Source organism: Mastacembelus armatus, chromosome 16 (assembly GCF_900324485.2).
Source record: "Mastacembelus armatus chromosome 16, fMasArm1.2, whole genome shotgun sequence".
Classification (NCBI taxonomy): domain Eukaryota; kingdom Metazoa; phylum Chordata; class Actinopteri; order Synbranchiformes; family Mastacembelidae; genus Mastacembelus; species Mastacembelus armatus.
The window spans coordinates 22,962,062-22,980,303 of NC_046648.1; the positions used below are offsets into that span (position 1 = coordinate 22,962,062).

The 18,242-nt window shown below is 41.4% G+C and overlaps 3 protein-coding genes across 3 annotated transcripts in view; all 3 read right to left on the bottom strand.

Annotated features, from left to right (window-relative positions):
- The window catches only part of agmo (alkylglycerol monooxygenase), a 39,331-nt gene extending 35,971 nt beyond the window's left edge, over nucleotides 1–3,360 (bottom strand). Inside the window, exon 1 of the mRNA XM_026317746.1 lies at nucleotides 2,928–3,360. Coding sequence (XP_026173531.1) covers nucleotides 2,928–3,047 — 120 coding nt within the window. The 5' untranslated portion in view covers nucleotides 3,048–3,360. The remainder of the gene's footprint in view (nucleotides 1–2,927) is intronic.
- Nucleotides 3,361–4,834: 1,474 nt separating this feature from the next.
- meox2a (mesenchyme homeobox 2a) lies at nucleotides 4,835–13,888 on the bottom strand. Its single transcript, XM_026316758.1, has 3 exons — nucleotides 12,969–13,888; nucleotides 8,511–8,683; nucleotides 4,835–5,789 (listed from the first exon to the last, which is right to left on the bottom strand). Exons 1-3 carry the CDS (start codon nucleotides 13,519–13,521, stop codon nucleotides 5,571–5,573), a joined length of 945 nt encoding a protein of 314 aa, XP_026172543.1. The 5' UTR covers nucleotides 13,522–13,888; the 3' UTR covers nucleotides 4,835–5,570.
- The window catches only part of crppa (CDP-L-ribitol pyrophosphorylase A), a 65,700-nt gene continuing 56,013 nt past the window's right edge, over nucleotides 8,556–18,242 (bottom strand). The window contains exon 10 of the mRNA XM_026316755.1: nucleotides 8,556–8,683. Within this exon, the coding sequence (XP_026172540.1) occupies nucleotides 8,651–8,683 (33 nt within the window). The 3' untranslated portion in view covers nucleotides 8,556–8,650. The remainder of the gene's footprint in view (nucleotides 8,684–18,242) is intronic.

Genomic DNA, 18,242 nt, shown 5'->3' on the forward strand with positions numbered 1-18,242 from the left:
TTCTGTTTTCTGATTGGACGTTTGTTACTGAAATGCACCTTGGGAGTAAGAGCTAATTATTCTTCGTATATTGTTTATGTACACAGGCTTCTGCTTTTGATTTCTTAAGAAGATTTCTTTTTTTTAAACTGTTGATCAAACCAGGACAATTTTATGCCTGTTCCAAGTTTCAGTCATCTAACATTGTCTAAAAGTGAACCTCACTTCTGGAGACCCTCTGAAACTCAGCCTGCTTTGCAAGTTCCGTATGTGAACATATGAAGTTTAATGGGCCAAAACATCATTTTCTTAAGGCTGTTTCACAACAGGTGCAACAATAAAGAAGAAATGAGCTTTTCTAGTTTTTAAAAGGTCGACATCCAAAGCGCTGCACATTTTGAGACACAAGGTAATAAGTGGCTCCTTCTAGCACTGCAGAAAATTCATATTAAAAGAAAACTACTTCTCCTTTGACTCACAAATGAAGAAATCCATCTTAATTTGAATCATCCTAATAAAACAGTATTCCTGTAGTGTAAACATCAAACACTGTGGAACTATGGCTGTGGTGCATCGACACAAAACTAAATATTTTTCATTCCAACGAGCCATTTTGTTTCAGAAGATGCCACGGTTTTCTTTTTCCTAAGAGAAGCGACGGAAATTCCGGTATTAAAAGAGTTGCCAAGAACGGATGACATTTGGTAACTAGCTCTGACACAACAAATAGGGAGCACCAGCCAAACAGTCAGTGACAGGCCTGTATTTCTAACTGTGCTGGAAACATGTAATAACCTCTTAATGGGTCTGTCAAACATGGAACAAATTAGTGAGGGACCGGGTTAGCAAACAGGTCATGACTGCAACTTGTGTCAACTGCTGGTTAGCTTCAGCCTGAAGCCGCTCATCGACCAAGTGACTGCAGTCGTAAGTGGGACACATGGCCCCACCAAGAGCGAGGAATGAGGGGCGTGACAAGACCACAGAGGAGCACATCTGCAGGTGGGGAGAGAGGAAGTGTGTGTGTGTGTGTGTGTGTGTGTGTGTGTGTGTTTGCACTGTGGACGGAGGTGAGTGAGTGTGTGCGTATCCACATGTGAATGCTTCTATTTTAGCATGCAGGTGTGTGAATGTGTGTGCACCAGCAGAGGCGAGAGCACCACCAGGGACCCACGATCACACGCAACGCCCCAACATCTGGCAGCAGACTGCGGAGCTGCAGCTAACAAATGGGCTTGCAGTGCAGGCGGACCTCCTCCAAACCCGCTGAGAGCGAGATTATCATTCTGGACTCAGGCCAAAAGCCTTCCCTCGTTTTTCTGTCCAGTCTAACAGATAGTTTTACCTCTGCAACTCTGCTTTACTGACAAAAAAAAAAAAAGACTGGCTGTCATTGTTTTATTTTCCTTTTTAACATGTGTCTCTGAACTTTATCGTCTCCATTTATTGGTCCTTTCTCTTCAAGTCTTTCATAGAAATATTTTCTCTGCCCTTTTTTATTTTGCATGCACTGAAAATCCTTTTCCTGTGTTTTGATCTTCTCAGAAATAAAGAAACTACCCCAACAAAAGCCAATTTTACACTTCTCCAATCTTCAAGTTTGTGTTTGTTGTGGCATCTAATAATCTTATTTTATTTTCTTCTGAATTCGACCCAATGTGGAACATGACATTTGTGGACCAGATGTCTGAATTTTTACCAAACAGCCTTTTTATAAGGTCACGGACGAGATGCCGGCTGAAAACATTCAGGCTGACAGTACACTTTTATCACTGCTGTCTGAGAAATATCATGTTTGCATTCAAATCACCCCATAGCCGAGAGACCTGGCAGCAGCACACAAACCCATAATTCCAAACAACTCCAAAATTACACGATTGTGTTTTGTTTGGTCTAATTAATTTGGCCTGTTGGGGTTAGGGAACTCCAGTTGTGCAGAATAATTAATGACACATCACAAACCGTAAACAGTGTTGAGTCACAACCTGCCTACACACACCCATGCAGAATTTCAGCAAACGCCACACAGCAATAACAAATATGCTCGGTGGTGGATTAGAAGGACTCCTGCTGCGGAGGTAATTGTCCTCCTCCCCTGATGTGCCCCATAAAAGCTCATAACACACTGCTGTTAAACCTGCACCAGACACTCGCCACAATAAAAGGCAAATGAGACACTGTAAACTGACAGCGAAAAGCAGAACAAACCCCAAGCTTGTTTTTTTTTTTTTCTTTTTTAAGCAGAAGAGGGAAATAATTTAGTGGATTTGCGGAAGTACTGCAGGCTGTTTCGGTTTTTAGGCCTTCCTCTTCTGACTGAAGCAATTATCAACTTAGTGGTTAATCAATATACAGCGGTGTGCAGATGTTTGAGGCACTTTAGATGTTTTAGATCCTTATCACCCAACACACATCAGGTGTCACATTGATCCCAGGTTCATTGTACAGGACAAGTCCATAAAGAACCCACTAGAGTTTATGAAGAACTATTTTCAGAGGCAAGAAGAACCAGGAACCCTGTAGCAGATGGTCTGACCCCAAAAGGGCCCAGATCTGGGCAGTGCGGAGTCAGTCTGGGATCACATGAAGAGACAGAAACACTGGGACAGACTGAATCTACAGAAGAACTGCAGCAGCTTCTCCAAGGTTCTGCAAAGTACCAGGAGAATCTGTGTGCAGGTCAAACCAGAGAGAACTGCTGCTGGTTTAGAGGGACAGCTGCAGATACTGATTGGATTTAGGTTCAGTGCCTGTTACTGCACTTTGTATGAAGTTAAATGATGAATAAAAAACTATTTATGTAATATATATATATATATATATATATATATATATATATATATATATATATATAAAGCATCTTCAGTGTATGTTCAGTGCCTGGACCTTTGCACAGAGCTGCACATGCTTCATTTCTTAGGAGTGAGTGAGCACGAGGCGATACCCACCTGCTGCACATACGGACGAACATCCTCCACGTCCTGAAAACACGATTCATTCGGTGTCAGCATTAAAAACATGGCCCGGAGCTCCGTGGGTATCCAGCTCGGCGCCACAGCTTCCGCCATCGCTTCCGTCTGTGCTGCAGGTGACTTCCTGTTACCTGTGCAGGTATCCTGCAGGCACGCGCGGCGGACTTTCCTTTAAACTTTTGATTCTCCGTTTAAGTGACTCCTTTTCTCTGTGACTCCACTTAAGTAGGTCAGTTACGCAACGCACAGCTCAGCGGCTGGAGCGCAAACTTCTCACGCACAGAGTCCGCAGCAGTTTAAAGCGGCAGGAGGGTCAGTTACTGTGATATTTACCATTTAATCCCGCTTCGTTTGTAGAAAGTCAACTCACCTTTGACCAGGACACTTCTTCTAAGTCTCGCGTTCTGTGTCGCTTTATCTCGCGATAGTTTGTGCAGCTGTGTTTGTGAAGTTTCAGTTTCAGCCACACTCGCGTTAACCCCCAGTGCTGCTCATAAACTCTGTTTGTTTGAGAATAGATCGTTTTTTAAATGTTTCAGATGGAAGAAAAACACACTCACAGGTCAAAAAGTATAAAGTACACATATCCAAAGTATAAGTACTCAACAGGGCCGTAACCAGGATTTTATAAATACTAAGTTCCCTTGTCCCCCCTATTACCCCCCTCATTGTTTTTCCCCTCATGTTAACCAGATGGCACTGTGGACTTGCCTGCATTAATTTTATCCACAATTTAACTTATTATACCAACACAGCAGCGTTAAAATATTAAAACTACAAGCCTCAAAATGAGCTGCATGGTGCTGCTACCTGTGACAGCTGAGGTTCAGGCTTAAAACAGTGTCCTCTCAATAAAGCCAGTACTGATCAGGTAAAAAAAAAACAAACAAAAAACAAAATCCCTTGATTGGGGGGAAAGGACACACCTAACTTGCACTGGGCTTTAAACAGGTAACCAAAAGTCAAGATATGGATGATAAAATGAAGTTTATGGAAACGTCCAGAAAATAACAGGAACCTGAGGATGTGAAGATGAGGGTCAAAATAAATATAAAATAAATAAAACCTAAAACTACAGCCTGATAATACATGTCAAGTGTACTATTACTAATGTGTAGCACATTAAATATAATGTGTTTCTGTGCACATGGAACTCATACTGTAGTTAGGAGACCACATCCTAGTTTTTACAGTGATTAATGAGGCCATTTGACACTGGTCTATATGTCACACATGAATTGAAGTGCACATATCAAACATTTAGGACAAATGTGCTTATTGTATCATGTATCATGTTTTATCATGTTGTATTGTTTAAACCGTGGCGTCAGACTAGTTGGTGGATGCAGGTGAAACTATATTTGGAGGTTAGTGTGCTGCAACTTGACAAAATGAGTGAACTTATACAGTAGTCTGGGGTGAGTGGGCTCATAATGTGCACAAGTTGGACAAAGCCCAGCGGAAGAAGTAAGTGTCCTGCATATTTGTGAATACTTTGCACTGAATTACAGTTGCAGTGTAAAAAAGGATCATATTCATCCTGCGGCTTGCTTTGGGGGTAAAGAAAAAAAAAAGAAACACGTGCCATGTGAAGTGCCTCCTCAGCAAATTAGAATGCACAATCACAATGTGGTGAAAGATGAGATCTGGTCATGAAATTATTTTCAACTGGATTTGTAACAGAATCCGATCCTTTGCGGGTTCTCTGTTTCCCGAATCTTGGCAGGAGTCCTGACCCTCCCCCGAGGCAAAGGTGATTTTAGCATGCACCCCCATCACCAGCTTTCTACACCCTCCACAATGTTTAATTCATTTCATGAAACATAAATAGATCAGTCTGGATTCACACGAAGGCTGAAAGATAAAAAGACATGAAACAAAAATTCCATTTACCACTGGTTAAATTTTATTCCATCTGCGACTGTCCATTTAAAGATTTGATGTTTCAGACTTTATTTGTTTACAACATGTCATCTTCAGGCAGAAAAGTGTTCACTAAAAACTGTCAGTGTTTATTATTGTGTGAGCTGAATAGTGTGGGTATAAAATTATTGTTAAGGTTAGACAATACTGAGAATTATTTACAGATCACTTATATTAGCTAGGCAAATTTCATCTCCTGGCACTCGATTTGATCAATAACACCGTAATTTACATTTTATACAGTAGAGACTGATTGAGGTGCAGACTGTTTAGTCAACAGTGCAAATGAAGGACTGAGCCTGCATCTCTCAGGGCACACAACATGGAATGTTTACAACATTTTGACTAAGTATGATTTTCAAAATGCACCGTATTAGTCAATGAATTTCTGCGGCCAACGCGTCACATTTTAACATTTAATAATGCTCCTTTTTTGCACTTAAGGAAAATTTTGACCAATGGCATTTTTAAGAATTTTATCCGTCTTGCTTTATGCGCCCAATTCTTGAAAATTTACATTTTGCCTGCATCATGACTTCTTTCTCTGACACACGTCATTCCTCTGTACATTTATACACTTATTTAGCATCGTTGTATGACGATGGCGAATCAGCAAACAGAAGTCCTTTTAAGGACAGTCCTGAGGCAGAGGCAGGGCCTTTACTCTGAAGGGGCGTGGACGGGTGTGTGTGTGCATCATAAGTGAGCGTGCTCAGAGCTCTGGTCGCTGTCACGACTGTCCTCGTTGGCTAAGGAGTCCGTCGAGTGGTGGAGCGCTGCAATGCCAGAGAACTCTGATGGCAGCAGAGTCCCCTTTTTCACATTCACCAGTTCCTTCTCTCGAGCTGCTGCCCCCTGCTGGCCGCCCTTCACTCTTTTCCACTTCATCCTCCTGTTCTGGAACCACACCTTCACCTAGAAGCAGAAAGAAAATGTCTAGTTTATTGCCCATATGGAGAGAGCACACACAAGAATAATAAAGAAGCAATTAGGAAGCCTTAATGCTTGACAGCAACTTTCTCTGAAACTTAAGCAGCTATTTCTACAGCAGCAATTATTTGTGCACTGTTCCATCTGCCACGTGGCATCTACCTGTTTTTCCCTGACTCAACAGCCTCAACCATCTCTCAGACTGATGATTAAGCTGTTGCTTAAAACGGGTTTTACGTCAAGTAGCGGCAGAGGCTCCCTGAGTGTTGACACATGGAAGAAGGTGGAGGAGGGGGGAGGCCGAGCTCGCCTCTTTCACACAGGGTGGGGTGGGTTTATTTTTGGGGATTGTCATTCCAAGGGGACTGAGCGGTCGTATGGTCAGGAAGCGAGCTGACAGCACAAACGTTTGTCTTAAGCGTCAGGGCCGAACCTCATGCTGAGTTTCACCTCGGATTCTTTACGAGCCTCTGGGCCTTTTCTGAGAGAAGCACAGGATCACGTATTGATGCCAGGCTCTAATGTCAAACCAAACAAGGCTGACATGCACACATAGACTATTCAGACTCATCCACACTGTACCTGTGCCGCTCTGGAGCACACGGACTCCTGCCTTTGATGGCTGGTGCTCATTTAAGCATCCTAGGACAATTTTCTGGGCCCCTCAACACCTTCACTTGTAAAAACTACAGATAATGAAATATCTGACTGGCCGGCATGTGACGTGACTTTCTGGGTGTATGGTACTCGTAAGAAAAATCGCTTTTCAATTCAAATTTAATCTGGTTTTGAGCTCTATGTTTCTCCATGGGGATAGTTCAAAATTTAAAATCAGGTTTGTTTTTCTTTCCTGTGCTGGTTTACAACAACCTACAAGTCAGTCTTTGTAGCTTAACCTCTGCTATTTCTGAAAATATTGCAGTTTTCATGGCCTATAAAGACGTAAAACATCAATCAGACTTCTTCAAACAGCTCATGCCATATAAATCAAGTGCCGCAACCAAGTGATTGCATTGCCAATATTTACCTCGCTATCTCCTGCTGTATTTTCCCCAACAAAACTGATGTCACACACAACATACGCTGCATGAGCTGAAGAAACTTCAGACGCTATTTATGCTGCTTGGAGCCTATAGTGGAATTATGGGGGCAGCTCTGAGCCTGGTGGCCCTGTGGAATTAAATGGAGATTTGCCTGATGTGGTGGTATTTAGAAATATTCCTCTAAAGTGTTTTCACCTTTGTATTATGAAGCAAAAGTAGAGGGATACTTAGAGAATTTATGATACACGTGTTAGTTTTCATGTCATACTTTCCAGGTTCTTTCAGTTTGATTAGTAAGAGGCTAAATGAAAGTGTGCAGATTTACGACTCACATTACTGTGAGAGGCCCTTAAAACACACCTGCAGACAATTTGATTCATTGGGAGATTTAGTGACATTTTTATCTGACATCACTTACACAGCACAGCGAGTGTATCCCCTCGGTGTATTGTATGGGGAATTGAGTCATTACTGATGTTTGAGCTCACGAGTCACATCAAAATGGATTGATAGTCTGCTGAGGTCAGTCAGAGCTGTTAATGTCATGTTGATACCAGATACTGATGTGATGCATTTACTGAAGAAAAGAAAAGAAGTAGAACAATAATTTTTGATGGATTTTGAGACATTCAAAGCCTAAAAATTCGAGGTTTGCACCAAATTTCAGTTCATTTAAATCGAGCCTGTTTACCATTGCCCTATGAAATTAAAGTTTAGACCATTTACTCATTTCTCCTTTTCTTCTTGTGGTTCTTGTTTATCTTGTCTACATGTCATATGAAAATCATTTAGAATAAATCTATTGCTAAAAGAAAGTGCTTACTTACAGACCTCTGCACAGGCTAATATTTGAATTAGTGACTGTAGGAACAATTAAAAAATGTTTCTACGATGATAAACAATAACCTGTTTTCCATTTCGGTTCAAGATAGAGGACGATTTCTTTTCTTATTAGCTCCACTTGTTTTTTGGGGTTTGAAAGATACATGTCAGTTCATCAGAGATGTTTTTGTCTCATGCAGTCAGAGACACATTTTAATTAGGCAGGACAGCTGCAAGCACATAAGCTATAAAGCTGACACATACATTTTTGGGGATTTAATGCATCAGTACCATCACTACAGTACGTTTTTCTCTCACTCAAGTCTGTTCTTCACATTTAATCTTTACTGTATCACATTGCAAAATATAACTGGCACCGTGTCAACTAAGTGCGACTTACAGCTTCCAAACCGGTGTCAGAGAACAACACCCTGTATGCCTTTCCTTCCCCCACCCATTTGTCTCCTGTTATTTATTTCATGTGCCTGGATTTCGCAGCGCCTGGCCCACGCTCGGAGACCAATCTGTGCTTGCAGGGGTAGTGGGAGAGAGGAAGTGACTTGCTAGACAGCACTTCCTTCAAGCCGTCTCGCTGCCTTGACTGTGGGCTGCTTTAAAGAATGGACAGGCACATCTGGAATATGATAGTCCCGTCACACGGTCACATCTGGAGCACAATAGCCCTCACACTGAATTTGCAAAAACACAGTAGCCAGCTGAAAACCCTCTTCGCCTTACCAAGGCCGCCTCTGTTTTCACAACATGGCATTAATGTGCTAATGGGGGGGTTCGATAATGTCTGAACCCAGGGGGAAACAAGCAGCGGTTGGTAGGAACATACTTGTCTTTCGGTGAGGTCGAGGTTGACGGCAATCTCGTAGCGCCTTAGTCTGGTTAGGTAGTTATGGTGGGCAAACTCGGCCTCCAGCTCTCGGATCTGCTCCTTCGTGAACGCCGTCCTCTCCTTCCTGGGCTTGCTGCTCACGTCTGACTTGTAATTCCCATCCTGGGACTCTGAAACCAAACACCACACAGTTTTCTACTCCACTCAGGACAGATTTGCATGCAGCAAAAATAAAAACAAAGTGACTGTTACGTGGCAGGTGCAAGTCTGCAGAGGAAGAGGTGCGGTAAGAGAAACAATGGGAGCTGTCAATCACACTTTATTGTTCAGTCACTGTTTATGAACACTTTTAAATGGCTAGAAGGGCTCAAGGGCGACTACACGTGTCCGACTGTGGCAGCTGTGCTGTTCTAATATGCTGCTTTTACACTGGATTTAAACTTTTCTCTTTTGAATCACATATTTGCATATTTCAGAACAATATCAGCCAATACATTTCCTGTATTCAGAAGACAGAGATCTGTAAGAAAAAACAAAAACAAAAATGTTGCATAAACATAAGCGTTACCTGAAAAATCATGCTGGAGGAAATTTTTTTTATGAAGAATTACCCTTTAAAGAAAATAATAAAATATACTTAAACCTAAATACATCGTGGGGAGCAAATATATGGAAGTTACTTGCAACATTTTCCTTAAAAATGTGAGGTATATATATATGAAATTAAAAAAAATCTCCACTTCACTTCATTTACCCAGAAAAGTCCTTTTTTTTTTTTTTTTTTTATTTCCACAAACTTTCCGAAGAAAACACGTACGGTTAATTTGCCCTGCAAAACTTTCCTATTGTGAGCAGCCTTTGTGGTTTCTGTTGGACATGCTTCAGTTGCACATTGCACTTGAAGGCAGCAGTGATTGCATGCTAATTCATCTGCGGTCCTATTCTGTAGTGTGTGTTAATCCAGCAGGCCTGTGTCAAGCCAAACTGTAAATAGTCCTGCAGCCCACAGCCAGACTCACAAACGGTGCGAAGCCTGAAGCCACGTCAGAGGAGAAAGTATCTTTTCACCTAAGATTTCTTTCTGGAGGGACCCTTGTTGGTTCTGATTCTCTGCCAGAAGGAAGATCTTCCTTCTAATTAAGCGTATGTTTTTTCAGAGCAAAATAACTCCCTTGAGAGGCGGAAGAGAAGATGAGGGGTAAACTGAAACTGCTCTACAAAAGTTATATTTGTATGGCACTTGCACAGTTTTAGAGCCAAGGACAAACAAAACAAATATATAAACTGCAAGAATTCCCACATGAAATTTTATGAAATGAAACAGATCATTGCTTGACCCGCAGCCTGAGTCCAGCTCCCCCTTGACCTTGCCTTTCTCTCCCTGTAATTTCAAACCGAGCGCTCTAAACAGTGTGTGGCTGATTGAAGTGAGCCTTCAGACGTATTTATCCGCTCTGTCTCTGGTAAACACAGACATTGTGTGAAGAGAAATAAAGAATAACACAGCCATCTGCTTCAGACCAGCAGGCCCGGAGTTAAAACCAGCGGCAGGCTTTTATAACACAGCCACTACACCACAGCAATTAGGTCCCCACTGTAACTTTCATCTCTCCACAAAAAAGGAGGAATAATATAAGAAAAATACATGCACCCAGAGAGTGCCCGTCTGTTAGGCCTCCCAAATGAACTGAGCTCGGTGCAGCAGGACCATTCTTTTCAGTGTAAGAGTGGATGGTCATGTTTGTTATGACGGAAAATTGCATGTTTGTTGTCTTCTTATGATTCCTGAAAATCTTTCTTTGGTAAAATAATGTTGCAGCAGCACACATGAAGGAGGTCGAACTCATCAACACATCCACAGTGTTTTTCTAAAGAGTGTTTTTCTTCAAGGAAAATTTGGCTGTCAGCACGATGTCTTCGGCCCCTCACCCCCGCCTTTTTGCAGCAGTGCCTCAACAAAATAAGACTTCAAGTACCTTTTATTGTTCCACCCAGAAAATCTAGTAACTTTTTAAAGCCCGACCACTCCCTTGACTGCACTAGTTTGTGCAGATTTAACGCAGAAACATATCAAAGTGCACCAACTAACACTCTATATGGCTGAACCTCTCCAGCATGCCCACAAAAAACGAACAGGTTCCCCAGAAACCAGACACCCAGAATACCAAGGAGCTTGCTCATCTCATTAGCCCACCCTGCGGCCTTCCTTAAGGAAACAATCACAGCCGAGTATTAGACACAGAAAGTTGAGATGCTTCATATTTGAGTGAAAGGAGGTAAACCTTGCATGGAAATGAACTCTTAAGATTTAGCTGTTATTTCTGTATCTACATTCAGGTTTCACTCAAGTTTCTGGTCCAGATGGTGAAACCTAATCAGGGCTCTATCTCATGCAACTGGCAGCGGCGTGATATTTAGACAGCTGATTGAATCAGCAACCTAGTTAGCCCCAATAATCAGTGTGATTGGTGTTAGCATGGAGAGGATGCATGGCGCATGTAATGAGAATGCAGTAAGTATTGTTACAGGGGGAAGTGGGATTTGGAGGCTTGGTTTCTAAAGGATTTGACAAAGCAGGAAAGGAAAGAAGAGGTGGTGTGTTGAAGTTGTAGTTAAAGTACATCATTGCAAAATGTTGCACATGGACAAAAAGCTATAAAACTGAAAACTTAAGCATCCAGGCTCTTGACATACTCTGTAGTGTTTCATAATTGGTATGAATCTTTAATTTTTCAGCACATTTCTATGACACTATGAGCAAAGCGTAAATTTTCCCTGAGTATATTATAATCTAAATTATTTTAAATACCAATTTCCAGTTCTGTTAACAAGAAACCTGTGTTCTGCAAACTGCAGCAACAAGCCGCTCTGTCAGCGGGGACAGACGACAGACGACCGCTGAAATGACCACCAGCAGCCTGAGAGAAAACTAATCGCACGCAGTTATATGAGTGAGCGGTCAAGTGCAGGTGAAGTGCTGTGCACACACAGAGGCCTTTAAAAGGCTGCAGGATCTGCGCTGAGGGCCCACAATCCTCAAATGGACAGAGAGAATGATGAGCACACTTTCCCTGGAAAACTAAAAACTCTCACCAATATCACGTTCCCCACAAGAACCCCCGCGACCCGACGCCGGCGGTTTGTCACCCGGTGATTGATTATTGTGGTGACTGCAGGTTAGAAATGGGAAGTGTTACCTACAGTACGTGAGTCCGGCTCTAAATCAGAGATTTTCTAATTGATTTACCAAGAAATCTTTGTGTTCTGCCATTAATATAGAGTCTCCACATTTAAAGGTCTTTGTCAGGACAATAAAAAAACACAATATAATAAAAGATTATCCTAAAAACTTTAGAAACTGGCCAACAGCTTTTAACAGACCGAGGTCATAACACCTGCAGTTGCCTTAATCTAAATATCACAAAGTCCCATATTTGCTAACCACATAACCTAACGCCTGCAGCGCTTGTGCATGATTCTGTACAGAACTCATGGTATTTCTGTGATGTACATGTTAAACATATAAATCTAAATTTGCATCATTAGTCTGACTGGTCTTTTTTTTTTGAGATATTGAAGATTTATACTACATGTAAAATAAACAAAAGAATAAAACTATAAAATATCCTTTTTCACACTGAATGATAAATAAATAAATAAATTCTGCATTGTGTTACAGGAGTACCAGTGGCATTTAGTATTAGTAGATATTTTGACATGTGCGGTCAATGAGAATACAGAGCGCTGACTGTCAGTCATGACACCGTGAATAATTGGATTTTCCACTCTTTCATTTCATTTCAGTAAATCTGACTGATTTATTTTAACTACAAGATTTAGATAAGAAAATCTAAAAACCCTCCATCTTTATGAGCGTTGAGCGTTTGCACGGCGCCTTTTTCAATCCATGACATTAATTCTTTACTCTGTGCCTCATTTTCTGGCCTGAAGAATGTCGCAAAACAAACCAGATGTGATTTTAAACAAAGCATGCCAGCAGCCGTATGTGCCCACACAGTTTTGATGGGAACTTTCTTCCACGCTTCAGTCTGCTTCAGCCTCGCTCTGTCAGCCGACACCTACAAACTGCTTTCCTGACAGTTTTTTGTTTTTCTATCAGAGCTGCAAAAATCTTTGCCGTTATGTGCTGCTGAAAGATTTAGAATGACACGTACAGATGTTTGTGTTATTCTTGAGCTCTGCTTGGAATTTCTTATAATGCTCATATTTACGTGATGACATTTATCTGACAAAAAGACTGACTGGACAGTTCCAGGGAGTTTTAGATTGAGTCTTTGGTTGGGTAATTTGTCAAAAACATTTTATTTTTTCATAATACTTGTAGAAACGTTTCTGAAAAATAACAACTCTGGCTTTAGAGTTGTCCGAGTTTTACACTGTTGGCTTGAAAAAAATCAAATCAATCAAAAAAACATAGATCTCAGCTCCTCTTACCTGAACTGTCACTTTTCCTCTTGCCGTTCCTCTTCTCGGCCTCAGCAGGTGACAGAGTCTGTCTGCCAAAGTCTGCAGGAACACAGGAGGCCCCTGTAGGGGTGCTGCTGCTGCCCAGACTGGGGGTGCTGGCACATATACTGGGCCCACCAGAGTGGCCTAGGTCTGGGGCTGTGGGGCCGCCGTCATGGGAAGAGTGAGAGTGCGGGTGGCAAAGGTTGTGGCGCGTGCCGCTGCCAGGCGAAGGCATCTGTGGGATATGCCAAGACGCATGGTGCTGAGGCGGGTGGTGATGCTGCTGGGAGGGCAAGTGGCCGCGGTGGGGGAGGTGGTGGTGCTGCCCGGGAAACAGGCTGTCGTCGGCCGGGTAGCTGGAGATAACACAGGGCGAGGGTGAGGAGGTGGAGGAGGAGGATGATGAAGAGGCCAGATCAGGGTAGGAGACGTGGTCTGAGCGTCCGTGAAGAGTCAGAGGAGACTGTGTGAAGGCAGGATGCAGGGCCTGTGCCGGGACATGGGGGCTCCGCAGGCAGCCAAACAGTGTGTGATCCATCGCATGCAAACACACACAGCCCTCCAGGGAAGGTGAGAAGGGCAAGTAAAAGGGTAAAGTTACTAACGCAACCAAAAACAATAGGATCACAAGCACATATCCAAGATGCTTCTCCTTTTTCCCTTGACTATCCCAAAACCTTTCCGACTGTTCAAAAATTAAAATAGTCAGAGCACAAAGTAACGTCTGTTTTGCAATGGGGTCCCGTGGTAATCCAGAGTCTGCAGCCAGTTGCCAGGCTGTACAGGATAAACAGTTAGCCCAGGATAAGCTGCAGCAGAGCCTCTCAGATGTCAAGAGGAACAGGGGACTGGAGCTCAAGGCTGGGAGCAGAAGGAGGTTCCTAGGAACTGCAGAACGAGGGGAGCCGGCGGAGGGGATGTTATAAATAGGGTGTAACGTGAGAGGGAGGCTGGGTCACAGACTGCATATGCGCTACTGACCACATACATATGATCACCCTCCAAAAAGCACAGCACAATAAATCTGCACTATTAAAATGGCTGAGCCTCAGGAAAGAAGGCAATTTATTTTGGACTTGGATCTGACCTCCGGTGGCCATCTTTTTTTCCTGCAGGAAAACAGTCTTAATGGTTCATGGGTGGGGCTGGGGGAGGGTGTTAGGAAGGGAGTGTGGAGTGACAGTGGAGGCGTAAGGGGTTAACTCAGCATGTCACCCCGTCTTTGTCAGTGCTGACCCCTTTAAATGCTGTTAATGTTGTGGACGTAGATTGGGATGTTTGAGGCTTCTATTAATGGTTTCCTCTGCCCTCTGTGTTGTCAGATTGTGCATTGCAGAAACTGTGTAAAACTGCAGTTAATCACTTTAAAAGAAATATGAAAAGTTTTATTCCAAAATAAGTAGAAACACATTTTGCAGTGCAAAAGGATCCAGTTTAAAATTAGAGATATGTCATCCCGCTGCCCGTTAAAATAAACCACAGTCCAATTTAATTCAGTGCAAGGACTCCTTTTGTAACAGAGATTTATTATTTTTATTTTTTTAAATGGTATTTATCATCATTTAGAAATGAAACACCTCGTCAAACCCATGAACACATCACTACAGACACGAGTCTGACTTTTGATATAAGGTCACAGGGGTCAAATGAGAGCTATTATTCCCAAAGAGTCACCTCACATAACAAATTTGGTCGCATTAAAATAATTTCTAATTACTGTATTAATGGAACACATTGAAAAAAATGCTCTTTTATATATCAACAAATCTGTAACAATCTGTACTATTATTTTAAATTAAGACCGAAATAATATCTGTAGAGTTAAGAGTGACATTACTTTAATTTATATAAGATGAAATTTTTAAACCTCCCGTGACCTTAAAATATATCCGACACTCATATGACACATTGTCAGCCCCACATCAGCATCTCACTAAATCAGTTCGGCCATAAAAAGTATCATTTTCTAGACGGGCAGGAGGAACAAAAGCTGGTAAATATTATCTGGTGAAAAAGACAGATCTTACTCCCTCTTATTATTATTATTATTATTAATAATATTTTAGCTGTGCTAAGATTTAAATAAAAATTAAAAAAAGTGTGAAGTAATTTTTTTTCATCTCAAACTCATAGACAACTGATCCAAAGAGAGACAAGTGTGGAAATAACAGTATGGTTTTGCTTAAAAATTTTAAAAAATCAGGTTTTAGTCTGTACAGTTAAAATCTACAAATAAGTAAGTAAATAAATAAATAAACAAATAAGATCATTCAGATATTGTAAACAAACATTTGATACGTCTTATTGAAAAATGACTTCACACATATGATCCCCTCCCTCTAAATCTCAAAAACGCCTCCTGTAACATTGTACAGTAACATAATAAACAATTCAATCAAATGATTAAAACACATTAAAACTGTTGCTAATGTTGTGTCAGAGTTTTACACGTGCACTCACACACATGCTGCACCACGGCCTCTGCGAAAGGAAATTAATTCCTCTTTGAGAGAAAATGACTTTAACAGATAGCATGGCGGAGGCAGGCTGTAACTTTGCCGTTGCTGCCCCCCCACCAGTCCCTCCAAAGCCTCCGAAGGCAGCAGAGGCAGCGCAGCAGGGGAAAAGCACCTTAGGTGAGTGAGTGTCAAAGTCTTCTACTGTTTACCTTACAAATTAAGACTATTAGCAGGTTAGCTGAAGCTATATATATATATATATAAATTATAACACATGTTTCCAATCCTGTCGCTGGTCCTGCAGCACTGATGGCCTGTGGCCGTGGCTGTTTTTAGTCCTATTCACCCCTTGTGGGTTCTATGAGGTAAAATTTCCCAGTGTGTGAATAAGTGAGTGGGTTTGTGTGTGAAGCTGGGTTACACTCATATATCAGCCTAATGCTGGGCTGCTATATGGGTTGTCACCAAGTCATGTTGTTGTGAAACTACTCCGATGCTCCGTAACATCCAGCTATTCAATTTTATTTTCTTTACATATTTTATTCATTTAATGTTTTTCGTATAGAATCTGAACAGATGAGTCTTTAAGAGTCACTAACCACCAAAGGGAATGCCATTAGTTTGGATTCACTGAAGTGTTTTAGTGTTTCTTGATGGTGTAAATGCTGTTTCATACGTTTTTCCAGGTTAAATTGAATAAGGATCATTTGTAAACATTTTAATTAGACAAGAAATGCTCTCATTTGAAAATATGTGAATACTGGACCAAACTATCAGTGACATACACCTAAATCTACCAAGCACATATTGGTGAAGCCCAAATCTGTGATGATGATGATGAAATAAAGCAAATAAAAAGAGATGAAGTGGTTATAAAGGTGAGGAGGTGTAAGAGTAGAGAAGAGGCTGCCATGCTCCCTGTGGTTGATGAACCTGATGCCTGGGCAGTGGTAAAGCGAAGGTAAACCTGCTGCTCAACCTGCTGCTCAACCTGTGGCTGTCAGTCACCCCGGCAGGGAGGATTACAGCAAACACAGCTCAGTGTTGCTATCACCAAAACAAACATGCACCTACCACTTCAGTCCGTTTCTCACATGAACCTAAAGTCGGTGTGGTCATTTACTGTGTTGTGGGGCTCGGCCACCGCTGGAAAATAAGCAACTTTCACTTGTGCATCAAGTTTTGTCTTGTTACACAAAGTGACACTGATCCACAGTGACAGAGGCAGGACTTTGCAGAGGTTAATGAAAATATAACGGTGCAGAAAAGCTGAGTGGCCTTTGCATTGATGTGTGACAGAAACCTCCTAAAACATGAAGCACCACATGATCATTTAATATCCATTTAATTATAAGACTATTGTAAAAAGGTGCAAATGAGCAAATGCTGCTGTACAAGCAGATATTAAATGAGTATAAATAAAATACACTCGTAATAATAGTAGTTGTAATTGTAGTAATGTCTCAAAAGAAGATGCTGTACTTTAAGTTGTCCTCATTGCTGCAGATGTTACAAAGTATTTATTAGATATGTGGATAAACTGTAAAATGTATTTACATAAAAACAATGTTGGATAATCCCAAAGCTCAAATCTAAAAGAAAAACCAGCATTAATGACAACAATAATTGTGAATAACAAATAATTGCAGCAGTGCAATCACATTGGATTTGACATCTTGGACAGAACACATTAAGCAGTATGATAAAATCTAATCCTTTTTAGATGTTTTCGTTGCCACTCACTCCTAAATTTAGCAGCCCCGGGTGTGTAATACACTCTCCTGCAGAAATCTTTGATGCAGCCCTCGGCGTTGGACTATACTATAAGCATTTAAAAAGACTCTGAGTGTGTGTAATCATTATTAAACAGTTTCCTTTCTGTCAATTTTCCAGCTAATATGGAAACTTTTCATAGCGTATAACACTCTCTCTCGATATATAGTCTCTCGATATATAAAACATGTAGTCAAGTCCAGTAGGATTAGCACTGATGCGTTTTGTAATGGCAGTGAGGCTGATAGACCTACTCTATGCTCCTTTTGCAAAATAAAAGTTCTTCCTGTAAATAAAAGGAAACCTGTAGGTATTTAAGCCTTTTAGAACAGATATTTATTTCTTTGGCACAAGTCTGATGTTTCTGATATGAGATTTGCTGTCTGCAATGAAAGAATTCAAATGGAGCATATCATTAAAGTTCATGTCAGACAGGGCAGTTTTTTTGGTTGGGCCCTGAATAAACAATATTCCTTCACAGAGAAACATTTGCACAAGAGCAAAAGTGATTTTTTTGTTGCTATTTGTTGAGCGAAGGAAACATTTTAAAGTGGGACTCTTAATATTGTGGCAGTGTTTGTGCAGCTCCAGTGATAAAAGACACGTTTTCTCGGTTTGATCAGTGACTTATAGCAGAACACGTAACAGCGACTGTGCTGCAGCGTCGAGATGAACATGTGCCGGCGGCATGGAGACTGTCATCGCTCCTCGCTTCCTTTCAAACTTCAGCCGCAGATTTACAGCACTTGTCAGGAATATTGTCCATACGGACGACAGTGGGATGTCAGTGATATATGACGAAGTGAGACAGTAAATGTTTGCTCCGGTTACAGCTCGATTACATGAAGAGAACAGCAGCTTTTGCAGGGAGTGACAGCATGAAAACATTAAGGAAAACAGTGACAGCTTTAAATGCATGGTTTGGTTTTTACATCTCTTTTGGTTTGATACGGATATTTGTGTATGTTGGTTCATACTATCTGCTGTTTGCTCAGCAGTGAAAAAAGGTGAAAAAACTCTATTTTAA